Source organism: Dipodomys merriami, unplaced genomic scaffold (genome assembly GCF_024711535.1).
Source record: "Dipodomys merriami isolate MVZ:Mamm:240054 unplaced genomic scaffold, mDipMer1.0.p SCAF_21, whole genome shotgun sequence".
Classification (NCBI taxonomy): Eukaryota; Metazoa; Chordata; class Mammalia; order Rodentia; family Heteromyidae; genus Dipodomys; species Dipodomys merriami.
The window spans coordinates 28,026,884-28,053,447 of NW_027203493.1; the positions used below are offsets into that span (position 1 = coordinate 28,026,884).

General features: G+C 36.9%; 1 protein-coding gene across 2 annotated transcripts in view; it reads right to left on the bottom strand.

Moving 5' to 3' along the window:
* Zdhhc13 (zinc finger DHHC-type palmitoyltransferase 13) overlaps positions 1-23,002 on the bottom strand; it is a 49,492-nt gene extending 26,490 nt beyond the window's left edge. The window contains exons 1-6 of one of the 2 annotated variants that reach the window (XM_070032737.1): positions 22,896-23,002; positions 10,864-11,009; positions 6,214-6,336; positions 4,458-4,535; positions 3,410-3,554; positions 1,382-1,446 (exon numbers count right to left, since the gene is read on the bottom strand). In XM_070032737.1, the coding sequence (XP_069888838.1) occupies positions 1,382-1,446; positions 3,410-3,554; positions 4,458-4,535; positions 6,214-6,336; positions 10,864-11,009; positions 22,896-22,922 (584 nt within the window). In that variant the 5' untranslated portion in view covers positions 22,923-23,002. The remainder of the gene's footprint in view (positions 1-1,381; positions 1,447-3,409; positions 3,555-4,457; positions 4,536-6,213; positions 6,337-10,863; positions 11,010-22,895) is intronic. The other variant, XM_070032738.1, reaches the window with a different exon arrangement.
* Between the last annotated feature and the right edge of the window lie 3,562 nt (positions 23,003-26,564).

A 26,564-nucleotide genomic window follows, 5' to 3' on the forward strand; every position in this document is an offset into this window, starting at 1 on the left:
AAAGCTATTTTAGTTCCTCAAATCAAGTACCAAATAAAAGAGGTACAAAGTCAGGTTGAGTATCCTTTATCCAAATGCTTGTGATGGAATTTCAGATTTTGAAATTTGTTTGGATTTTAGATTTTGAATTTGTTTGGATTTTAGAATATTTGATATACATGAGATACCTTAGGGACTAGATACATACTTCAGTTTGAAATTAATTTGTTTTATATGTGTGTGTGTGTGTGTGTGTGTGTGTGTGTGTGTGTGTGTGTATAAACCTTGTACACAGAACTTGAAGCTGCATTTTAATTTTGTGCATGAAAAAAGTTTTCATAGTATGAAATTTTGTGGTGTCACATTTTGTCTAAAAATTTCTTTGATCTGGAGCACTTAGGATTTTGGATTTGGGAATTAGGAATGACTTGTAATGTCCTACCACAAGTACATTTCAGAAAGCTACAAACTAGAAAATAGAATCCTGTAAAATGTTTTTCCCTTACCATCAATACTTTTCACTCCTTCACAAATACTCAAAGAGAGTCTTTCAATAGAAACAACATTCTAGTTTATTCTATCAAGATCTTTAGACTGGCTTCTGAGTTATCAGCAAAGAGAAAATGCTCTCCAAAAAAATTCTACCCTTTGTCACATCACTCCATAAGAAGGAAATGACATTAGAATAAACTTAGTTTCTAGAAGTCCTAAAGGAAAAACCAAAACTGGAAATTCAGTAATAATGTTGAAAACATTTAATAAAGTATAATTTGTAGCACGCATTTGCACAATTTAATACCTGAAGTTGGAATACATGGCAGATATTAAGAATATTGTTTATAAATAGAAAAACTTAAATATTTAAGTGTCTGGTATAAATACACAAATGGAATCTTTTCACAGATTAATTGCAATTAGCATTTTCAGAGAAGATAATATTATCAAAGAATCTCAAAATTTACTGTTTTTAGGAAAGCATATTTATCATCAAGATTTGAACTTGTAGCATCTTTTTAAAAGGTAAGATAGGAATATCAATCATATTAACAACTATCTTCATAATGTATGTGCTGTTTTCTATAAACTTTGAAAATTCAGCAACTATCACAAGAAGGATCAGTGGTATTTTGAATATAGATATATAACAAGTAAAAAACAAAACAACTGAAACCCAAATAAATAAATCTTTACCTCTTCTTTAAGGAAACACTTTTCTTATTAGTAGCTTTCAAACTTTTCACCCAAGCTATCAGAAAAGGGAAAAATGTTTTTTAATACTTCAACTACAGCTACTTTAAAAATTCATATCATAGTCCCAGGGTGGAAAATATATTTTTAGCATGTACTATCATATCACATGGACTAAGATACTTGCAAGTATATTCATAGAAATTAAACTTACCCAATTACTTTGTAAGCTGATAACATGAGAGGTGTTTGCCCATTCACATCTGTCATATTCACACTCTATTAAAAAAGCAGAATCAATTAGCAAAACTGTAAAAGACAATCATGATCCTCAGATCTCTGCCTGCTGAGTAGCAAGGATTACAGGCATGAACCACCAGTGCCTAGCCTGTGCTTCACTTTCATAGGGTAAAAATCCATAGATTTTTTTTTTTTCTATTTTCAATGATGGGCAATGATGGGGTTTGTACTCAGGGTCTTACATAGTAGTTAGATTCATCACCAGTTAAGCCAATCCCAGCCAAATCCATGCATTTCTACAAAATATTTTTAAAGAAAGAAATGTGAATATAGTATGAGTTATTGGATGAGTTACAGAAGTCATGTATCTCATATATCAGTTATATAATGTGAATAGAAGACATCTACAAATAAAATATTGATAGCCACCAAATATGACTTAGAGACCTTTGAAATCACCTACTTACTTTAACTGAAATATGTTCATGTACTCATTTATTATGCAAAGTTGTCCATTTTCTACTAAAACATTACCAGTAATACTGAATTCCCTATCTTCTGAGTCCACTTATATTTTTGTACAGCAGTTCTTAATATTAAAACAAAAAATATATTTTCTAGAATACAAGCAAGAGGAACAAAAAGTCATACCTCCCTAAGGATATGCTCCTTTATTAAGACAGGCACACATTTAAGGTGTATAACTATGATAAAAAAAAAGTTTCAGTTACTGAAGATTCATATGGGCCTTGGAGAAAAACTTGGGAAGGAACCAGAGAAAAGCAGAAAGGATTTTTCCTCATATATCATTCCAAAATGAAGCCCAGGAGGCTGTAATGGTCATACTTCAACTGGATAAGCTTGAGAGAAAAGTGCTTATTTAAAGGTAGCACAGTCATTGCAACACCATTCATGCAAACACATCTCCATGCCTGTTCTAGGCAAGACTGGTAATATGTAAACTACTTTGCATCCAGAAAGCACATTCCAGAGAAGTATAGCTGACAATGAAACTCTCACTGCCAGTAACCTATAATTTAACCTGTGCCGCTTAAGGCAAGTCATTTTTCGTGGAATTACTTTAGCTATAAGAAGCACATATTCAAATTGGTCTCCCATTTGGTCTCAAATAGTGACAGCCAATGATGGGATTTTTAATGTTATTACTACCATCTCTACAGTCAATAAAAAGAAATGATAGGCTTTGAAAATGTTTTTGAAAACCTCATCAAATTACTGGATTCATAAGAAACAACATTAGAAGCTTGCAAGCTTTAGAAACATTATATGTTACTGACTTAAATGAGCTGTACTTTTCCCTCCAATAAAGCTGAAAACAAAGTATTTATTTAACAACTAGACTTAAAGGTTAAAGAGGTTAAAGTCTGCCTATCTGGATAGTCATAAGCTTCCACTGTAAAAATGAGGCAGACTAAGAAGATGCGACAAAGTAAACAGGACTCAAGAAACAAAGGGCCTCTTCTTACTTTGTCATATCATTTCTAGATGAGTCCATGTTCTTGACTCTCATACAAGGTATATACATTGGCACATCTGAGGGAAAATAGGAGGAGGACACAGAATCACAGGAAAACAGGAAAAAATACAACAGAGGGGCCCATCAGCTGCACTGGACATTGATGAAATCAAATTAAGCAACTCAAGGGCAGCGATGGGAGGGAGGGAATGAGAGGGAAAGTGGGAACAGCTTACACTAAGCAAAAGGAAAGAAATGTACACATATCACTCAATTTGGAAAAAAAAAAGCTGTAGTGTCAAAATTTGTGGAGACCATAAACTCATAGACCACGATAATGACAATGTGCCTCATGAAGGTTAAAATGTGTTTGTGACTTTAACTAAGTATTTCACAATACTGTGAATTTTGTGAAATTTATGTAATCAATCTCAATAAAGAAAAAAAAATGAGGCAGACTAAAACTAATAATCTTCCCACTTCAAATTATAGTACCTGGAATAGAAGAGACATTCCAGAACATACCTGCCCCTTTGAGATGAGATATGCTATGATAGGCATGTGTTGAAATAATACTGCCAGGTGAATGCTGCTGAATCCTTCTCCATCAATGAGAGTAGGGTCTGCACCATATTGGAGTAACAATATGACCATAGGTAAATGCCCTTGCCTGTAAATAGGAAATAAAAACTAATACTGTATCTGTAGAACATAATTCATGCAGAAAAAGAAAAAAGTTTCAAGTAGAAACTAATATCCCTAAGGATTTTTATAACAGTAACACTTTGGAAACATAGGAGAGATTGTGTACTGTTTTTTACTTAAAGTATTCAAACGTAGAACTACATATAGTGCTTCCTGCCAGTAAGTAATATACTAGTAACTTCTTAATCTAATTTAAAACTTTATGCTGCTATCATGTGGAAAAAGTTTCATATGACTAATTAATGCTAACAATAAAAACTTTACACCCTTAGACTTCATTGTTGCTAAGCCAAAAATAATCAGGAATATTTTGACATTCAGGAATATAATATTTAGACTGTGAGTACACAGTGACAGTATTAAAAAACATCTTCATTAACCCAAATATAGTTCATGCAAAGCAATAATAAACTTCACTAGCTTCAAGGGATGATTTACCCTAGGTTTTTCATTCAAGACTATGAAGAAACAAGTTTCAAACTCCTTGCCTTACAGGAACAACTGTTCACTTTCTTTTTCTTTGGTGCCGCTACTGGGGCTTAAACTCAGGACCCCATACTCTTCCTTGGCTTTTTTGCTTAAGGCTGGCACTCTACCACTTAAGCCACACCTCTATTTCTAGCTTTTTGGTGGTTAACTGGAGATAAATCTCCAGGATTTTTCTGCCTGGCCTGGCTTTGAACTGGGATCCTCAGATTTCAATCACCTGAGTAGCTAGGATTATAAGCATGAGCCACTGACACCCAGCTTGTAATTTCTTTGGCAAGGGAAAAAGCCATTCAACAGTCTGTAACTGTTGTCTAACTGATTTACAATATGGTGTCCACTAGCCAAATAAATATTAATTTAGCATTTAAAGAAACCTTACCGGATAGCCCAATGAAGAGGAGTTGAATTTAAATCACCACCCAACTGGTCTACAACAGCACCTTTTGAAATATAAAACCTGTTAAAACAGAGAAACATGCAAATAAGGTTTGAAAATTATTTTTCTTTATTAATGTGCTATAAAATAAAAATTATAAGTTTTCATTATGGTCCCAGATCTACAGCAGTCTCAGTAATTTATATGGCAGTATCAGACAAACTCCTAGTAAAACACTATTGCATATAAATAATTGATCCTGCTGTAATTAACATTCCATTATAACTCATGATAACTATGTTGCAAATCCTAACTACTACAATTTTGAAACTGTTTTTAGTCAAAAGATTTGGAGTTACAAATTCTACTTGGGAAGATAAAATTGTATTTAGCAGTTCAAAATTAGAATTATTATGTGAGAATGAATTTTTGAAGTAATAAAAAATTAGTCTTCTTAGAAAAGTGATAAACTTTGAATGCTTTGTAAAAATTAAAGTCTTCTTAGAAAAGTGATACACTTTGATGTTTTGTTTTCTATTTTGGAAGCATAGGTAGGCTTTCATGCACTATAAAAGGTGAACATATAATGTAATAAAAATGACCTAGAGAAGTTAATCGCATTACTTTAAAGCTGTATCATGTTTTCTAAACGACCTACCTATACCAGGAGTTTGTAAATATGTGATAGTGTATTTTAAACCTTAGTAAATTTTCACTTTTAGGCCTCAAGGATTTTCAATATATAATTCTGTAATACAAAATAGTCACATGCACATTACATTTTATATGTTAAGGTATTAAAAGAGGAGATAATAGAAATTTATGAAGGGGAAATCTTTTATAAAATTACATCCTTATGTAATTGTCAAAAAACAATTGTCTTTATATTATTCCTGACATTAAAATGCGAAATATATCAATGTTTCTTCTTCTTCTTCTTTTTTTTTTTTTTGTTGGTTGTTGGGCTTGAACTCTGGGCCTGAGTGCTGTTCTTCAGCTACTCAGCTCAAGGCTAGTGCTCTACCACTTAAGCCACAGTGCCACTTCCGGCTTTCTGGTGGTTTATTAGAAATAAGAGTTTCATGGCCTTTCCTGACCAGGCTGGCTTTGAACCATGATCCTCAGATCTCAGTATCCTGAGTAGCTAGGATTACAGGCGTTAGCCACCAGCACCCGGCTCAATGTTTCTTCTTAAATTAGATGAAACCTTTATATGTCCTGAGAAAGCTTGTTAAGATTTTCTTTTTTTTGTTTGTTTGTTTGTTTTTTTGTTTTTGGGTCCGGTCGTGGGGCCTGAACTCTGGGCCTGGGCGCTGTCCCTCAACTCTTCAGCTCAAGGCTAGCGCTCTACCACTTGAGCCACAGCGCCACTTCCAGCTTTTTTTCTTTTTTGCTTATGTGGTGCTGGGGAATCGAACGCAGGGCCTATATGCATGCAATGCAAGCGCTCTACCACTGAGCCACCTTCCCAGACCCAAGATTTTCTGTTCAAAAAAAAAAAGTTCACTTTTATTTCCTGGTCTTTATCTTTATAATGGGTCCCTTTGAGTTCCCCCAATTTTTCTTTTGGACCAGTGAGAGTCCTGGACTTGTGGCCCTCTAAGTTCTTCTTCAATTCTGTAGCAACTACATGTGCAGCTGGAAGTTTCAGGTATTCATTAATTATAGGTGGCTTAATAATCATACTTGGAGAAAAAGACAACCAAAAGAGAGGTTTAGAATTATAAATATACAATTAACATGGACATATTCATCTTACTTTACAAGATCTAGTCTGTTGTTAATAGCAGCCCAATGAAGAAGTGACACATTTTCTTTGTCTGGTTGTCTGACATCATAGCCTGCTTCAACCAATTCTTTACATCGCTCAAAAATCCCATATCTCAAAAAGAAAAGCAAAGGTATAATTAATACCATGAAAATAATTTCACATATCAAAATTTGTTCCTTTAACATGTCTTTTCTTTAAACTATCTTTCTGACAACACAGAAATATAATACTCCATGCAGGATTGGTTTCAGGATCCCTTGTAAATAAAATGTGCACATACTCATAAATATTAAGTCATCTATAAATTACTTCAAATGTCTAATATAGTGTAAATTCTATGTAAATTGTCATATTTTACTATCTAGGCAATAGCAAGAAAATCTCCATGCTCAGTACAGGTAAAATTTTTAAAGTTTTGAATCCTAAGTCAGTTGAAGCTGTGTAATCGGCCGATGCAGAACTCACAGACACACAGCGTCAACTATAATTAACAGATGTAAAAAGAGGACATAATGTAAAGTCCAACAACAAAAGTAAACTTAATGTACTTAATGATCAGATTAGCTTATTTACAGTTGAGTTTTGTTTTCTTAAATATACTTTAATACTCACATTTGCCTTCTTTTTCTTTTTTTAACCTCAAAATAGCAAATTTATTTATTTAATTAGTAAGTTTTTTAATTGTGAAAATACTGTAAAGAGGGATTACAATTACAAGAGCAAGGTAATGAGTGCATTTCGTATCAAGCAATCAAGCATTGCTGCCTCCTCCTTTGTTTCCCCTTACCATCCCTGCCTTCCCATTTCCCCCCTTCCAAAGTTGTAAAGTTCATTTTTCGACATAACGTCTTGTACATCTCATTGTTGCAATGAGTCCACCTGTATCCCCATTTAAACAATTTGTTTTTTCCCTTCCCTTCCACAAATTATACCAACATCAAATACAGTGAAAACAGGGGTTGTGTCATGGGGGAAGAACATACAAAGCAACAAAGAAATCATCTTATAAATATGTTAGAAAAAATAGCAAGAAAGAAAAACCATTTGAGTCCTTATCTTGGGGTTCATTTTGCCTAACATAAACTTGCCTGACCGTTTCTATTTGTCTCAGACACATACTAGTTATTGCAAACAAGGGAAACCATGGAACCTATGTTTCTTTGGGCCTGGCTTACTTCACTTAATATAATTTTTTCCAAGTCTTTCCATTTCCTAACAAATGGGACAATGTCATTCTTTCCATTGTATATATATACCACATTTTCTTGATCCATTCATCTACTGAGGAGCATCTGGGTTGGTTCCATATCTCAGCTATGGTAAATAATGCTGTAATAAACATAGTTGTGCTGGTAGCTTTAGTATGGTCTTGTTTATGATCATTCGGGTAATTGTCCAAAAGTGGGATTGCTGGGTCATAGGGGAGCTCTATGTGGAACAAGTTTTCACTGGTTGAACAAGTTTTCACTCCCACCAACAATGAATGCAGTAGGGTTTCCCTTCTGTCCACATCCCCTCCAGCATCTGTTGTTATTAGAGAAATTGATTATAACCATTCTAACTGGGGTGAGGTGGTATCTCAATGTTGTTTTGATTTGCATTTCTTTTATGGCTAGGGAGGTTGAACATTTCTTCATGTGTCTATTGGCCATCCTTCTTTCCTCTGAGGAGAAGTTTCTCTTTAAGTCTTTAGCCCACTTATTTATTGGGCAGTGTTTCTTTGAGGATTTGTTGTTGGGGGATTTAAGTTTTTGAGTTCCAGGTATATTTTAGATATGAGACCCTTGTCCATTGTATGGCTAGTGAAGATCTCCCAATCTGTGGGCTTTCTAGTGTCTTGCTAGTGTCCTTTGCGATGCAGCTCTGCAATTTCATGCAATCCAATTTGTCCAACCTTTCTTTGATTTGTTGTGTGTCTGGGTCTCTATTAAGAAAATTTTGGCCTGTGCCAAGGAGACTTAGGGTTTCTCCTATTCCATCCTGTAATGTTTTCAGGGTTTCTGCTTTGACTTCCCGGTCTTTGGTCCATTTGGAGTTGATTCTGGTGCAGGGTGATATATAAGGATCTAGCTTTTTTTTTCTACAGGTGTTTAACCAATTTTGCCAGCACCATTTACTGAAGAGGCTGTCTTTCTTCCATTGCCTTCTTTCCCTGTGCAATATCCTTATAATCTGGGACAAAAAAAAAAAAAAAACCCAAAAACTAATAGCAAAGTTGGAATGGGATATATTGAAAAAACAAATGTGGACATGATAGAGATCTGGCAGAGGAAGGGATGATAAGCCCTTCCCAGAGGAGAAGAAATAGATACACAGACAGACAGACAGATAGATCGATATAGAGATGTGCTATAATTTACACACACAGATATTTGCCTTTCTCAAATCATTTCTGAAGATCTCGCCACAATCAGTCCAAGATCTAAAAAAAATCTTAAGGAAGATATGGGAATTTCGACTGAGATTCTGTCAATGTAGCTAAATTTGAAACATTTATAATAACACTGCTTATTAGGTAACAAATATTTAAACGTTTCCACTCTAATTAAAACAAATACTGACCTAAAGAAATTCTCATCCCATGTGGTATATATATGTGCACATCTGAGGGAAGCTCGGAGGAGGGCACAGAATCATAGGGAAACAGGGGAAAATATACAAGAGGGGCCCACTGGACATTGATGAAAACAAACTAAGCAACTCAAGGGCAGCGATGGGAGGGAGGGAATGAGAAGGAAAGAGGCAACAGCTTATACTAAGCAAAAATAAAGAAATGTACGTATCCCTGATGTGGAAGAAATAGTTGTATTATCAAAGCTCATAGAATTCACAAACATTATAGTCCATGATAATGACAATTTGTCTTGTGAAGGTTAAAATGTGTTTGTGACTTTAACTAAGTATCACTATCCCACAATACTGTGAATTTTGTGAAATTTATGAAATCACTTAATCTCAATACAAAATTATTTTAAAAAAGAAATTTTCATCCCCAAATAAATATAAACAAAAAAATAATATTCACCTGAAGTACTGATTCATAGGGTCTTTAAAGTTCACTGTAATTATCAATATATTTTAATAAATATACATATTAATCAATGTTAAGTCCAAACAGGTTAATTAATCACCAAACATCTTTTTTTTCTTTTTTGCCAGTCCTGGGCCTTAACTCAAGACCTGGGCTCTGTTCCTGAGCTTCTTTTTGCTCAAGGCTAGCACTCTACTACTTGAGCCACAGCACCACTTCTGGCTTTTTCTGTTTATGTGGTACTGAGGAATCAAACCCAGAGCTTCATGCATGCTGGGCAAGCACTCTACCACTAAGCCACATTCCCAACCCCAAACATCTTTCTTATTAACAGAAATGATATCAAATTACTGTACTAACACTGGTCCCTTTTATGCTGATTAGGTAGACATGATTTACATTTGATGGATAATCTAATGGACAGATTTATGCTTGTTTACCAAAATATGGGTTGTTTATTGCAGTCTGATAAAATATTTCAAAATATATTCAATAGCAAGATACAACACAGCTGCTAATAATTAACAAGACTCATTCAAATTACTGACTTAATAATATAAATACCCACATATGGTGATCTTGAGAAATTTTTAAAATGTATTTCCATTTTCTGAACAAGCAAAACAAACCCGCTATATATTTCAAGTGATCAGAGAATATCTTTCTGTCTTAACCCCTCTTTCTTCTAGCATATACAATACAGCACAACAGTAAACACCCAGAAGTGTATGTTAGGCACCAGTGGCTCACATCTGTAGGAGGCTGAAATCTGAGAATGGCAGTTAGAAGCCAGCCAGGCAAAAAAGTCTGTGAACTTCAATGAACTACTCTCCAACAAAAAGCCGAAGTAGAGATGGGTGCTAGTGGCTTATGCTTGTAATCCTATCTACTCAGGGGGAAGCTGATATTTGAGGATCACAGTTTAAAACTAGCATGGGCAGGAAAGTCCACTAGACTCCTATCTCCAATTAAGCACCAAGCTGAAGTGGACCTGTGGCAGTATGCTAGCCTTGAGCAAACAAGCTGAAGGACAGCACCCAACTCTTTAGTTCATGCCCCAAGACAGGCACAAGAAAGAAAAGCAAAAAGCTGAAGTGAAGTGCTGGCTCAAGTGGTAGAATGCTAGCTCTGAGCAAAAGCAGCTCAGGGAGAGCACCCAGACCCTGAGTTCAAAGACCAGTATACACACAAATAATATATCCAAGTGTTAGCTGAAATTTCCATCCCATTCATATATCTAAGTTGAAGTATATTTTACACTCAAAGTTTAGTTTCTATGTCATTCTAAATAATTCATCCATTCAATACTTACTGAGCACCTAACAGAATATACAGGAATTATACAATAAGATTAGCAAAAGTACATCTTCTTTGTACAAAGATGAAGTTCCTCAGAAGTTGCTCACAATCTAATGAGAGAGACTGATATACCAACAGCTGAGGTACACTGTACTATGTGCTTTGATAATGATATGTCAAACATACTTAATGCTGGAATTAATGAATTGTAGAGTACACTGAAAATGTAAACCTATAAAGTGCCGTGAGTTGTACGTTATTTCAATCAACAGAACATAAAGATAAAACAAAGCATTTGGAAGACTTACTGGGTAGCTTTGACAATGTCACAGTTACTAGAGTCCTCTATGAGAGGAAGAATTTCTCTTGCCTTGGCAAGGTCTTTGTTCTCATGTGCACAGACACCATGTCGACCAAATCCTGGCGGGTGAGGGCCATGGTTGGGATTTCTGCACTGAAGAGTAAGAGCAATTTGATAAAACATATAATAGAATTAGTGTCATGTTCAATTATACAATGGCACATTTGTTCCTATCAATAAATCAGAATTATCTTAGAATCTTAGACATACATCCTAGAGATTTTCTTTATCCCTGAATTGTTTACTAAAAAACACATTTAATATTAGAAAACCTTAATATATTTTGTCATAAAAACAAAGATCATTTGATAAAGCATGAATGATGTTTGTTAATTTGTAATGGGGTAGAGAATTGTGGCTACTAACCAGGTATCAGACTGTCATGGGACACCCTAAGGATACTGCTCTTTGCTTCTCAATGGTCAAGCTCTTGAAGTAACTTGTTTAAAACTATACCAAAAGTGATAGGAAATCACTCCTATGATGTAGTCATATTATAGAAGATTGTGTTAGCAGGTCCTGCTGGTCTTGGAACCCTGCTGCTATGGTCACAAGTAAGAGGGTCACATGGAAAAGAACTTCAGGACGCCTCTGGGAATCAAAGTTCCCCCTGTGGTGACTGCCAATAAGAAAACAGAAATCTTGACCAAGCATCCACAAAGAACTGGATTCTACCCATAACAACACAAATTCAGAAAAGAACTAGCACGGAACACAGTTGAACCTTGATGTTAGACTTCTGAGACTGAGCAGGGGACTCAGCTAAGCCATGCCTTGAATCCTGACAAGAAGAAACTAGGAGATAATAAATATTATTTTAGGTCATTAAATGTATGATAATTTGTTTTGTGATAATTGACATCTAATACAGAAGTAACTATAGGTTTAGGGGTGGAAAGTGTTAGTGTCAAGAGAACACTATCAATTGAATTAGTAAGTGTTAAGACTTCAGATCACCTATTAGAACCAGAAGCAAAAGGCAAGCCAAAGTATCGTCTTTAAACAAAGTCTAAGATTTGCAAGATTCAAATAGAGAATTTCTAATCTCAAGAACTGAGTTTACAATTAGGCAGGAGATTGCCCCCAAAATTAGGGAAGGAAAAAAGGAAGACAGGAGAGGAGGAAGGGACAAGGGGAGGAGGGACGGAAGGGAAGGAGGTAGAATATGAGCAAGCACGAAAGCCCATAAACTTTAAAATCTATTATCCATTCTATATATTGTATTTTTGTTTTCCTTTACAATAGCCTTTTGGGTTTGTTGTCAGATAATTAATTTAGATCAGCAATTCTCACACCTGTCAACATCAGCTAAAATATTTAAGAGACAGGCATGAAGAAGGAAGGGTTAAAGTCAGAAAAAATGAGGCTCACTGAATCTCTTCAACTACTCAAATATCTACATTGTATTTGAGCAAGAAAGGAATAGCTGAAGACGTGAGAGCCTTGAAGTTTCTCAAAGCACAAGGACATCAAATGTACATTTTACATGTATTCTAAATAAAATATTTTTAAAGACTCCAAAGTATAATTCTACAATTCCTTGACCTATCAACCAATTTAATTAACTTCAACTCCAATATCTAAGCTAAAGTGTACATCTTCATAAGGTTTATATTGCTTTCTCTAAAGAAATGACACAGAGGTATAGTATATATTCCTGGATTGTTATTTCAAAAATTACATGCAGACAAATAAATTTCTCATTTTGTATAATGCAACCAATATAAAATAAGCTCCATGGAAACACCCACGCTAAGAAACAGTACTGCCAGTACCTGAAGACATGCATGATGCTCTAACACATTCTCATAGTAAAGAAAATTTCTTGACATTTAGGAACAATTTTCTTTTTTCATAATAGCTTCATTCCTACCTTATAATCCTAAAAGTGATTTGTGTTTGTCTTACATGTTTCCTATCTATAAAAGTGAAATCATATATGTATCTTTTATCATTTGTTTTGCTTAATATTAGAACTTACTAGCTTTATGCTATTGTGAAAAGTTACTACAATTAGTTCATTTTCATTGCTGTATAATGTTGTGAAATATTAACATACTATAAATTATTGTACCAAGGGTAGATATTTGCATTGTTTGCAGTTTGGGACTACTGTAAACAATACTGCTATGACTATTCTTGTACATATCTGTAGGCATATATATATATTAGCAGTTCTCAAGAAAAATGCTGTGAGAAGTACAAACATGGCTTCTAAGATATGCTTAACCCTTCTTAAAAATGGTTGTACCAATTAAATGAGAATTTTTGTGTCTAATCTTCATAAATGCCTGATATCAATTTTTTGTTGTTGTTGTTGGTTGTGGGGCCTGGGCACTGTCCCTCAGCTCTTCAGCTCAAGGCTAGCACTCTACCACTTAAGCCACAGCACCACTTCTGGCTTTTTCAGCTTATGTGGTGCTGAGGAATTGAACCCAGGGCCTCATGCATGCAAGGCAAGCACTCTACCACTGAGCCACCTTCCCAGCTCCCTGATAGCAAATTTTGTTCACTTTGTTTTATGAGACTTTTATCTTCTTTTTCTTCTTAAGTAGCAGAATTAACAAATTCAAGATATAAATTCTCTTGTTAATTACTTATATAAAACCAAGTAGACAACAATGCTTGATAAATGTTGGTATAATTTGTGGAGGGGAAGGGAAAAAACAAATAGTTTAAATAGGGATACAGGTGGACCCATTGCAACAATGAGATGTACAAGATGTTATGTCGAAAAACAAACTTTACAACTTTAGCGGGGGAATGGGAGGGCAAGGATGGTAAGGCAGAAATGTGCTATATATATATAGGGAACTGTACCAGGCCAGGCAAAAAAAATTGGGGAAATGTAAACTGAAACAATTACCAGAATTCACACATGGCAGCAAAATGTCCCAACTCTGACCAGCCAAAATAGTGAATTCTTCGATGATCTACTATGCATTCAGGGAAGACCTCAGGGGGCCACAATAAAACATGGCTTGAAAGTACAAGAATGGAAAGAGATCTTCATGAAAAAAAATACCACAAGCCATGAAAAAACATTAAGCACAAGGAATGTAGTGGCTATCTTAACATAAAACAAAGTAGATGTCAGAAATATTACCAGGAATAAAGAGGGATATTTCAAAATATATTTTAAAAAACAACTGATTCACAAAGCAACTTTAAATATGAATTAATTCAAGGGACTTTAAAAATTCGTGAAGCAAAACCTGATGAAACTGAAAAGAGGAACAGAAACATTTACAATTATAGTTGGAGATTTTAACACTTCTTTCACTGATAGTATGAGTAAACAGAAAATGATATAGGATTGAAAAAAGGCTGGGAACCAGAAATGGACAGAGAAGATTTTATAGTATATCCACTAAGTTGGCCACGTATCAGTATACTAGGTATACAGTGTATCTTTTTCATGGTCTTAATTTGCATATCTCTAGTAGCTAATGAAGCTGAGCATCTTTTAATGTGTCTATTTGCCATTTGTATATCTTAGTGAAGTTTCCATTCAAATCTCTGCCTATTTTTCATTTGGGCTGTTTTCTTACTGCTAAGAGTTGTTTAAAATATATTTTCTAGTTACAAATCCTTCATGAGATAGGTGAGTCAAAAGTATCTCCTGGTCTGTAGTTACCCCCCCTCATGAATTTCTCATGAAGAGGTTCTACATTTTGAAAAAATGCACTTTACCAATTTGCTTTTATGGAGAGATGTAGTTTTGGTGTCAACTCTAAGAACTACTTTCTTGCGATTGCAATTCCTCTTTCACAGAGGAAGTTCTTCCTCAGAGTTTCAGGTGCCTGGGCTGCCAGGAGAATCCTTTCCTATTTTTTTGAGGAGAACCAAAAAGCTTTTCATGGAGTTCTGTCCGCACAGATGCTTATTTCCAAGTCTCAAGTTCATGCTAGGGGCAAACAAAAGGGGCAAAGATATGTTAGCTACTGGCTTGGAGGTTTCTGCATTCTGGTCTTCTATCTACTTGCTTCTATATTTTTCAGAATCCTTAAAGAACTGGTATCTGAATTCTGACTAGGCTTCAAAGCTGTATTCATGAGAGACAGGGTACAATGTATTTACTCCATCTTATCCAGAAGCAGAACCACAAACAATCTTTTGAATAAGTAGGATGTGATTTTTTTTCTGTTAAATACTCAAACAGAGTCACACAAAACTAAAAATAAATCTGCAATTAGTTTTATTAAAATGTAAACAAAGCTAGAACCTTTAATGTAACCAAAATTACAATCATTCTCAACTGGAAAAAGACAAAAGGTTCAAGAAAAGTTGAACATATTTAGCATTTTCAGTGTCAATAAGAGAAATAAAAAGCACAGTTAAGATTTGTAGAAAAACCTCTATATTGTTTTGATGGGAATTTAAAGTATAAACTGGTACATATTAATTTTACAGGTTCAGCAGTACAAGTAAATAAAGGGCTGAAAACCTAGAAACTTCCCCTTCCAATATTATACCAACAAAGACATTCATTAACCTTGGTCTATCTTTATTTATATCTACATCTGTATTTGCTCTATTGAGGGATTATAGATATAGATATATCTACACCATACACACACACACACATATATATATATACATGTCATACCATACACACATAATTTTTAAATTATTTCCTTTTTACATTTACTTAACGAAGTTTAGAACCACAGTATTCATTTATTCTTCAACTTGCTTTTCTCTCCTAACAACATATGCATGTTAACAGTTGAATATTACTACATTGTATGGATCCAGTATAAATTATTCAATCATCCTCCTAATGTTATATGCAGGTTGATGTCAGCTTTTCAAATGTATAAAGTCCTACAATTCTAGTTGTGTACGACTGATTCCCCAAAATAGAACTTTGGGGTTAAAATATACATTTTAGGGGTTAAGAAGGTGGCTCAGTGGTAGAGTGCTTTCCTTGCATGCATGAGGTCCTGGGTTCAATTCCTCAGCACCACATAAGTAGAAAAAGCCGGAAGTGGTGCTGTGGCTCAAGTAGTAGAGCACTGGCCTTGAGCTGAAGAGCTGAGGAACTGTGCCCAGGCCCAGAGTTCAGACCCCATGACCGACAAAAAAAAACAACAACAAAAAAACAAAAACAACAACAACAACAACAAAAAACACATTTTAAACAGAAATATATACTGAGTAAATATCCTTTCTAATTCAGACTCCCAATAGCCAGGCATATAAGCGTGCTTTTTCCAAGTAACTGGGAAGGTTACAATCTTGTCAATATAATGGCTACCAAAAATGGAAAAAAAAAATGGCACTGTGTTTTTTATTTGTACCTACCCCTAGCTGCTAATCAGTTTGAGTGTTTTGTTGTTATAGATACTGGTTCTGCAAATTTTCTCTTTGGTGGACTGTCTTTATATCTTTACTTGTTTTTATAGTGTACTATATATAGTTGTTTCTGCTTGTAAGTTTATATACAGATTTGTTATCACAGAAAATTGGACTCATAATGCTTTAAGGTATTGAAAACATCCATTTTATTTTCTTTTTATTATACATTTCAAGGTATAAAATACAATTAAATGAGTTTATTGATTTAGGAATTGACTATCATGTGTCTATAATGCATAAATACAGTGTCTATCCTTCAGCAGCTTAATTGTAATAGGGAAATACATTAAAGATGCACAGACTAAGGTGAGAATAAAAGATTATCTATGACTAAATGGAAAAAATGGGTAATAAGAGACCAGAGAGTACAAGAAGTTTTCACCTAAATCCAGACCAAAGCAAAACCAAAAAATAACTATATAAAGTCTATGTTTGAACTCAATGGTCCTCAAAGTGAGACATGTGTTCAGACCATACAGGCAGTGACCCACTAGGTAATAGGAGGAAAAACAGTTAAAGTATCTATAAATGTGTGCATTTTTTAAGCTTTACTTGATTACTTTTTAACACTGTTATCAAGTCACTCCTTATAGCCTGCTAATAAATAACCTGTAGATTACACAACAGTGGGATTAATAGTCCTGGCTTACTTACACACTGAGCTAAAGAAACTTCAAACTTTATTATATCATTTTATCTAAATTACCTTTCCAAAATGAGCAAGTGGTTTGAGATGGCTTCCACAAAAACTTAATGAATCGGGCTGGGAAGGTGGCTCATTGGTAGAGTGCTTGCCTTGCATGCCTGAGGCCCTGGGTTCAATTCCTCAGCACCACATAAGCAAAAAGAAAAAAGCTGGAAGTGGCGCTGTGGCTCAAGTGGTAGAGTGCTAGCCTTGAGCTGAAGAGCTGAGGGACAGCGCCCAGGCCGAGTACAGGCCCCACGACCAGACCCTCCCCCCCCCAAAAAAAACTTAATGAATTAAAACAATAACAATATAAGCACAAATAATAAAACGGCATAGCTGATAGGTCTATTCATAGCAAGTGCTTTTTCATCATTCACATAAAGTATAAAACTAAGACAATCTAATACACGTCAGTACTCACTAAAAGAATTCAAAATTATAAAAAAAGGTTAAGCTGAAAAATGTGTTTGCATTGACTCTCACTAAAAACTTACCATGAATATATAATGAGCTATTAATTAGTTATCATAAATTAGAAAAATAGTGTGAACTCAGAATAACAACTATGACTACATGAATTTGGCCACTGGCTCACATCCCCATGTTCAAAGAGGGAGAGTTGAAATTGTGTTTTGTATGAAATTGAAGGAAAGTTAAGAAGATGGTGGTGAGGACATGTAAAGAAGTAGGATGGCAACCCTCAGTTGCAAAATTTAGGAAAGAAACTGAGTCTTGTTTCTGCAGTATTCTTGAAGCCTATTTCCTCCTGACTGAACTGATGAAGTTAAGTGTTAACTAATCAAAGCCTTTCATGGTTACATTGGAGAGTAATAAATCCTCTACTCTATTTTTGGTTCCAGTTTCTAGTTCCTAAAATGAAGAGAACAGATAGATATACCTATGAAGTTTTATCCGGCTCCCATATGAGATGGTCCTAAAAGGAGCTGTTCCAACAGTCAATACTGACTGAATAAAAACAGCACTGACAGATATGGAACCTTAATGTTACAAAGCTATCTACAATATTAAGGGAACAGAATAAAGTAAATTCTGATGAGAATTCGCAGTTCTCTAGAGTTTTCACTCAGAGAAGTATGAAGAACCTATTATGTACCAATCACCATACTAGGTGACTGAGGATTAAAGATGAACAAGATATAATTTTGGCTACAACTTATTCTTTTTTGGGGGGAGGGGGGAGGAGTCATCATGGGGCTGGCCTTGGGTGCTGTCACTCTACCACTTTGAGCCACAGTGCCACTTCTGGTTTTCTGTGGTTAATTGGAGATAAGAGTCTCAAGGACTTTCATGCCTGGGCTGGCTCCAAACTGCAATCATCAGATCTCAGCCTCCTGAGTAGCTAGGATTACAGGCGTGAACCACTGGTGCTAGCTAATTTATTCCTTTATCAGATAGTTTACTAAATGCTTATGATATAACAGGCATTGTTCTAGACATAGATATAGCAATGAACACACAGACAAGATTCCCAACTTTCAAGGGAATTATATTCCCTCTTGCATTCCCCAAATCTAGTAAAACAAGACTACTCCTCAGGCCTTAGAATAAAGAATGTGACAGTAAGCCAGGTGCAAGTGGCTCACGCCTGTAAATCCTAGCTACTCGGGAGGCTGAGATCTAAGGATCATGGTTCAAAGCCAGCCCAAGCAGGAAAATCCATGAGACTCTTATCTCCAATTAACTACCAGAAAACGGGAAGTGGTGCTGTGGGTCAAGTGGTAGAGGGCTTGCCTTGAGCTGAAGAGCTCAGGGACAGCTCCTAGGCCCAGAGATCAAGCCCCAAGACCGACGCACCCCTTTCCCCCCCAAAAAAGAATGATACAGTAATCAAACAAGATCATTATAACTGGACCATCTGAATAAAAAGAGAAAAAAAAAGGCAATGCATCAGGAATCTTGGGCCCTAGACTCCCCTGCTATGCTTCCATAAATCAACAGAAAACAAGCTAATACTTCTGTTTTGAATTAGAGCAAGAGGTCTAAAAACCTATTATCATGTATATTTAGAAATGATATTAAGACGTAATGGTATTAAGACCTCTTCTTGTCTCTTGAGATTGTCTTTTATTAAGGTCTCTTACTCAGAGAATGCACAAAATTGTACAAACTAACTTTACATATCATTTCATGGTGTTCATGGACATGCTGAAGCTTATTCACAAAAAGCTTTCCAGCTCCAAGTATTTTTTGATTCAGTTTCACTTTACTTCCTCTGTCCACAAATGCCTCAAAGGACTGTTTTGATTGGCTTTTAATTCAGATACATAGGGAAGGGATGTAAGGGCAAGGGGCTACCAAGAAAGAGACAAGTATTTAGCTGAATACTCTTTTCTATTGGGGGTGGACGGGGGGTGGGGGGAGCAGAACAAAGTATTTTAAAAAGTATGTAAAGGTCATATACCTTTGGTGATTCTTTTTAACAACACAGCCTCCAAATTTCTCGCTACTTCACCAAGAAGTGGGGAATGGGGAAGTGTCTATGTTTCTTCTTCCAGTTCCTAAACTATGTGACTATTTCACCACCAAAATCTTACAGAAAGTGATGCTGTGCCAGTTTGCAAGCCTAGGCTTTAGAAAGTGACAGCCTCTTCCTGTCTCTTGTGAAGTCTTTTTTTAGAATCTTGCTACCACATGCTGTGCATTAGCCTAGGCCACAACTAGGCATCTCTGCTAAAAGTCAGCATTGACTGCCAGACCTGTTACTGAAGACACCCCTAAATAAAACCAGTCCCAGATATTTGAGTTACCTTCTGATGAAGGCAGGCTTTGGACATAGTGAAGCAGAAACAAACCACCTTGAACTACCATGCCCAAATTCTTGAAGCACAGAGTCCACAAGCATGGTTTCATGGTACTGTTTTAGGGGTGGCTTGCTATCCATAACAGGTGGCTAGAATACCTTTAAGCTATAATGGATTATGCAAAATTTCTTGCTTAAAAATGTCAAATTGGCCAGGCGTGAGGGGCTCATGCCTGTAATCCTAGCTACTCAGGAGGCTGAGGTCTGAGGATCATGGTTCAAAGCCAGCCCAGGCAGGTAAGTCCGAGAGACTCTTATCTCCAATAAACCACTAGAAAATTGGAAGTGGCGCTGTGGCTCAAGTGGTAGAGCGCTTGCCTTGAGCTGGAGCGCAGGGACAGCACCCAAACCCAGAGTTCAAGCCCATGACCAATAAAAAGAAAAGTCAAATTATTTTTAGGTACTAAACAAGTACAACAGACATTAATTTAAGAGAAACCCAATATCTACAAACTCTAATGAGGGTCACTATCAGTCCTTATCAAATAAAACACTGGTGGCTGGGAATATGAGAAATAACCATTAAAAAAATGACATGATACAAAAGTACCAGAGTTGTTTCCAAGTACACTCATTGGTTCCTTGCTGATAGGTTTGATGGATTTTTGCCAAATTTTCCCATATAGTCTGGTCCCAAACTTCATCCAGTTCTGACTTCTGCTGCAGATACCAGGCACATATCACTATTGTCATACCACTTAAGTTCAGTGGAAGGGAAAGAGACCATCCATCCATCAATGAGTAAGTTAAGTAACATTCAATGCTGAGGAGAAGAATATTGTTAAAAAGGTAGGGGCCAGGGAATTTTGCTGACAGTAGCTGAAGTTTTAAACATGAGGATCAGAGGATGCCACATTGAAGTGGTATTTGTGTTAAGACTTTAAGAGGAGAGGGAAAATAAGTCATGAGGCTACAAAAGGAACGCATTTCAGGCAGTAGTAGTAATATGAAGGCATGGAGGCCAGCATGGCTGGAATTCACTGAGCAACCAAGAATAGTAAAAGATGAAGTCAGAACTGGATGAAGTTTGGGACCAGACTATATGGGAAAATTTGGCAAAAATCTATCAAACCTATCAGCTTTGAACTTGGAATTAAGAGAATAAAATTTAACATGGGCAAAGATGTTGTTTAGTTGTGTTTTCTCTGCCATCAAGAATGGCATCAATTCCTAGTGGCCCCTGAAAATATATCTGCTAAGTAAATGAATGAAGTCTTTGCTCTATCACTTCACTACTCTTTGTTACAAGTGACAACAATATTTTGAGCTTCACTTCTCACCTCTAAAATTCAAATCATTCCTTCCCACTTCACAGAATCACAGTAAGAAAATAGAAAGTATTTAGCAAGCTGTATACAGTTTCACAAGCTGTGTATGGCACCATGTATAGGTAAGATCTTCACATCATAATTGAAAAAAATTAACAGTAGCAATTATTATTAACATCAAGAACAATCTTTCTACCTTGACCCATTAATTTCAACCTCCAAATCATTCTCCCTTCCTATGCACTGGAACAGAGTTATCTCCCCTTCATGAAGGAGTGAACTTTAAGTCCTTGAAGGCATTTATACAGGAGTGGCAGTAATTAAAACATGGTAGTTACTCCAATCAACGTGTCTTTGAGGCTGTGTGAGAAAAAGAAGACAGAGTTTCCATGGGAAGAGTATCCCCTATTGTAATATGTACCTCTCCTAAGACAATTTTTAATTCCTTCAAAACTCCAGAAAACCCAATAAGAACACCTTGACATTTCCCCAAGTAAGGCTATACTAGACTGCTAAAAGAAGGGAAGGGGGGCTGAGAGCATCAGGAACAGTCTCAGGATTGAAATTATTTTGCAATCCAATTAATCCAATTATCTCAAATTGTTTGAAAATCTACCACCGATTTGAATTAAATGGAGTCTTTTTTTTTTAAAAGGATACTTCAATCTCTGGAATAAACTGGTACATACAGAAGCATCTGGCATATATTAAGCATTCACTAAAATTGGCTGAAATTATTTCAAATTGCTTGAAAATTTAAACCTAAGTATTTGAATTAAAAGAGGTGTTTTTTTAAAGAATACTTCAATTCTGGAATAAAATGATACATATAAAAGCATCAGGCAAGGAGTTGGGGTGGGAAGGGATAGTAAAGGACTAACAAAGGAGGGGGTAAACAATGCTAGATAGGAAATGTACTCATTGACCTTACTCATGTAACTGTAACCTCTGTACAGTATCTTTACAATAAAAATTTGTTTAAAAAGCATCAGGCATATGATAAGCATTCACTAAAAATTGGCTGAAATCTGGAAATGACTCATTTATTCAATATTATTAAATTAATGAGAACTACAACTTGGCAGTCAACATCCCTGGCAGTGGGGAAAAAAAAAAAAAAGGCCCAGTCGAAATGACAAGATTCTAGTTCTCTTGAGGCTAAGCAAGACCCACCTCCTCTTTTAACTTCCCACACTGGCTCCCGCTGTTCTACTACATGTGGTTTGAGGTGACGGGAACCTCCTCCACTGAACTGCGTCGTGGGGTTTTGCATATACCCTCTGATCCACACACATTGGATCTACACACATTGTCTTAATTCTCTGAAGGAGGAATCGAGAGTCTGGAGAACAAGAGCCGGGGCTGAGCTGAAATGAGGGGAAGGCTAGGACCTTTAAATCACCTGCATCACCCAGACCCTCTGCCAAGGTCAAGACCCGTGGGGCCAACACAGGTACGTCACCTGACAACGCTCTCCGAATGGCTCCCCCTCCCCCCGCCCCCGACACACACACCTCACCCCATCCCCGTCCGGATCCACCGAGGCCCCACGGCTGGGACGCGGCTCCCATCCCCGAGGGGGAGCCCCGGCCTCCGGATGGACGCTGCGCGTTGCTAGTTCCCGCCCCTTGCCCGTCTGGCCCCCGCTTTTTCCTCCCCGGTGGCCCCAGAGCGAACTGCCAGCGTCATTCTCGTCGTTTCCAAGCTCCGGCTTCCCAGCCCCCCTCTCCCCGGCCCCCCTGCCTCCGGAGTCCCTCACGGAGCTGCCGCACATCCACGCTCTCCTTCTCATAGCTACAAACAAAACAGACACTGGACAGCCACGTTCTGGTCACACTCACCTGTGAACCCAGCCCCGGCTCCTCCATCTCCTCAGGTCCCAGCAGCCGCCCGGGATCCTTCTCCACAAAGTGGCAGCCGCAGCGTTCCCTCACTCCGGGCAGCCCGCCTTGGCCACCTCTGCTCCCACTTCCGGCTACAGACCCCCGCCTCCGTTGCTCGAATCGCAGTTCGCGTTCTGTTCCGTCGATCAACTTCACTTGGCCAATCCTCGCACTCTTTCTGCTGAGGGTGGGACTTTCTTGCCGACTGGAAGGCCAGTGGTGAACCTCCAGCCAAAGGCTCCACCCCTGGCCCTCCCTCCAAGCACCCAGTCCCACCCAAGCGCCACCCAGTTTCTCTTCTCTAGACTTCCACTAGCTCCTGGTGTAGGTATGTACAGGTAAAGTATCAGGCTGTTATTCCGATGTCAACCACTATCTAATGAGAACCAACAGACGGGGCTAGTTAGCAGCTAGATGTCCTTGGGAAAAATCTCTTGACCTCAGTCTCCTCTCATCAGTGAAATGGGAAAAATCAGGGCACCTCCTTCATGGAATTGTCTGGAAGATTAAACAAGAAAAAGCCTGTGAAGCTTTTTTTCAGCCAATGCTTGGCATATGAAAATGAATCGTGTCTTACAGACAGTATAGCAAGTAACAAAGTATTTGCTGTCCTTCATTTGTGTGATCTTGGGCTAGTCACGGCTACCATCGGTGGCTGTTTCCACACAGAAAACAGAATATATATATATATATATATATATATATATATATATATATATATATATATATATATATATATGATTTCCATATCCACAGGCTAGAGGGACAGTGGGTACCCAATCACAGCCCTTTTCATGGACTTCACGGAAAAGTCACCATTTAAATCGTACACACTTCGATCAGCTATAAAGCAAGGACTGTCTTGATTGCTGACCTTGAGGAGCTCTATTCTTGCTTTATAGAGTGAAGTCCTTCACCACCAGAAAATGAACATTAGGGGCTTTTCTAGGCCAGCATTTAGTATTATTCTTTAAGGTATATGTTGTAAAACTCAGCTAGATTAAGGCCTTCAGAAACTAAATTGAGCAACAACTTAGCCTGACATGGTAGTGTATCTCTGTAATCCCAGCAGGATGTTGAGATGGAGGATCACAAGTGAGGGTAGCCTGGGCTGAATAACAAAACTTTATCTCAAAAAAATTTTTTAAGAATTGAAAATACCTTACAAAGAAAGGCTAAATCATGAGTGTCTGGAAGTCCAACAGTATCAAGATTTCCCAGGAAAAATATGATAAAATAATAATCATACTGTTTGATTGGGGAAAAAACATACTGTTTGATTGGGCATACCAGTCCTAGGTTATCCCAAAAGCCTATAGCCCATTGAGGATGGTAACCATAGTTTATCCATCACTGAACACCCAGGGCCTGAGCATAGCACTGAGACATAGAAAATGCTCATGATAATTGTATGGAATGGATGAGGGTAAGTATGGCTATGTCATCACCTTTTATGATTCAAACTGAGTGACTAATAAAATTCCAGGGACTTCCTTTAAGAGCCAAAGGAAGAAGCAATTAATTTGGACAAGGTAGAATAAAAGTATTGGCCAAGATTTCAAAAAGGAGAGAATCTATGGGTGTGCTCATTTCCTTTATGTAATTAAAGCTCTGTTTATTGATCACTTAGTACATGTTGGCAACCATGCCAGTGTTTTGCATGCATTATGTCTAATCCACGAGCTGAGTATTATTTTCTCCTTCTCTTGGGAAACAGGTTCAGACTCATTCCATAAACCCAAGTCAGTCCATTAGTAAGTGGTAGAGCGAGGTTTCAAATACCTTTTTCTTACTACTATGTAGGTTGGCCTAAGTAGTTATGTTCTTTCCTTTTCAAGGACTTATTTAGAATGTATTATTAAACTGGAAACTGGATTCAACCATTCCATGCTCCTGATTCTCCTTTGCTCATTTTTCCTGACTTCGGTGATCTACTTCAGATTTGGATAAATATATCCATGTCATTTGACTATATGAAAGTAAATCCAGTGACTCTGCTAAGTGTTGCCATTACCTCTCACTTTTGAAAATAGCTTTGGCTTATAGACATGCCACAGTATGATAGCATGGTTGTAAATGCTCCTGAAGATGACTTTCTGGATCTAAATCCCAACTCTAGAACTTAGATCCATGTTCTTGGGAGCATTGCTACTTTCCTTTGCATTTCAGTTTCCTTATCTATAAAAGTGGGACAATAACAGTATTACTTCACAGTGTTGTGGTAAAAAATTAAATGACCTAATGAGTGTCAGGTAATTAGAGGACAGCCTGGTACATTTTAGGTACTTTATGTAGATTAGCTATTATCATTATAATTCTTGTATGAAGAGTTCCCTAATCCCCATCATCAAAATTTTAGTTGACAACAAACTTTGTTTTCACCTAACTTATGATTTGGGCCTCATTTTTTCTAAATCCCTAGAAAGGGAAGATACTTTTTTTTTGTTGAATTGTGGGATTATGGTGGTAATCATTTTAGGGAAGATACTTTTTTTTGTTGAATTGTGGGATTATGGTGGTAATCATTTTTGTGTTTGACCCAAATGATCCTTGGGAATGTTAACACACACACACACACACACACACACACACACACACACACACACACACACACACAGCCAATGCTTGACAAGAAATGTACTCATTACCTTACTCATATAACTGTAACCCCTCTGTACAGCATCTTTACAATAAAATAAAATAAACAACCCCCCCCACATTTGTCTAATACAGAACTTCTCACAAACACTCTTAAAGAAATCCCAATAGTTGAGATAATAAGCTAGAGGGCTGGGTGGGGATGATGATTTTCTGTCTTTGAGACAATGTTTGCTGAGATCCTGATGTGTTTAAGAATACACTAAGGCACAGGGTTGCAGTGGTAGATAACCGAGTCTCTGCCTTTCTGGAGTTCAAGGCAAAAAAAAAAAAAAAATTTCTGATGCATCCAGATAAAGCGATAATAAGTACCACAAGAATATATCCTCAAGGACCCACTTTTTCCTGAGTGGGGGTATGAGCTGAAGAGTCCTTTTTGAAAGTCATACAACAGTGCAAAAAGGAAGTTATAAATGGGGAAACTGAAACTCGGGGAGGGAAAATGACCTGTACGAATCATCCTATAAAGTAGTGATGAAAACAGAATTAGAGCAACTCTTCTTGCCCTGTATGGCTAGCTCATCAGCTTTCAGATAGCCTCAGCTTCCTAACTATTGTAACTATAACTCTTAGATTCTCAGGAATGGGAGATAAGGAGATAGTATAATGAGTCTTCTACTCTTTACCAGTCCTGGGGTTTTAACTCAGGGTTGGTGTACTGTCCCTGAGCTTTTTTTTTTTTTTTTTTTTTGTCCCTGAGCTTTTATGCTCAAAGCTCTACCACTTGAGCCACAGTTACACTTCAGGCTTTTTGTTGTCTAATTAGCAGTAAAAGTCTCATGGATTTTCCTGCCTGCACTAACTTTGAACCATGATCCTCAGATCTCAGCCTTCTGAGTAGCTAGTGAGTGAGCCACCAGTGCCCAGATTAATCTTTTACTCTTCAAAAAGCTTCACTTGTGAAACAAACAAACAAAAACCCTCAAATGTTGTAAAGGGCAATTAATCAAGATACAATGTATTCATAAA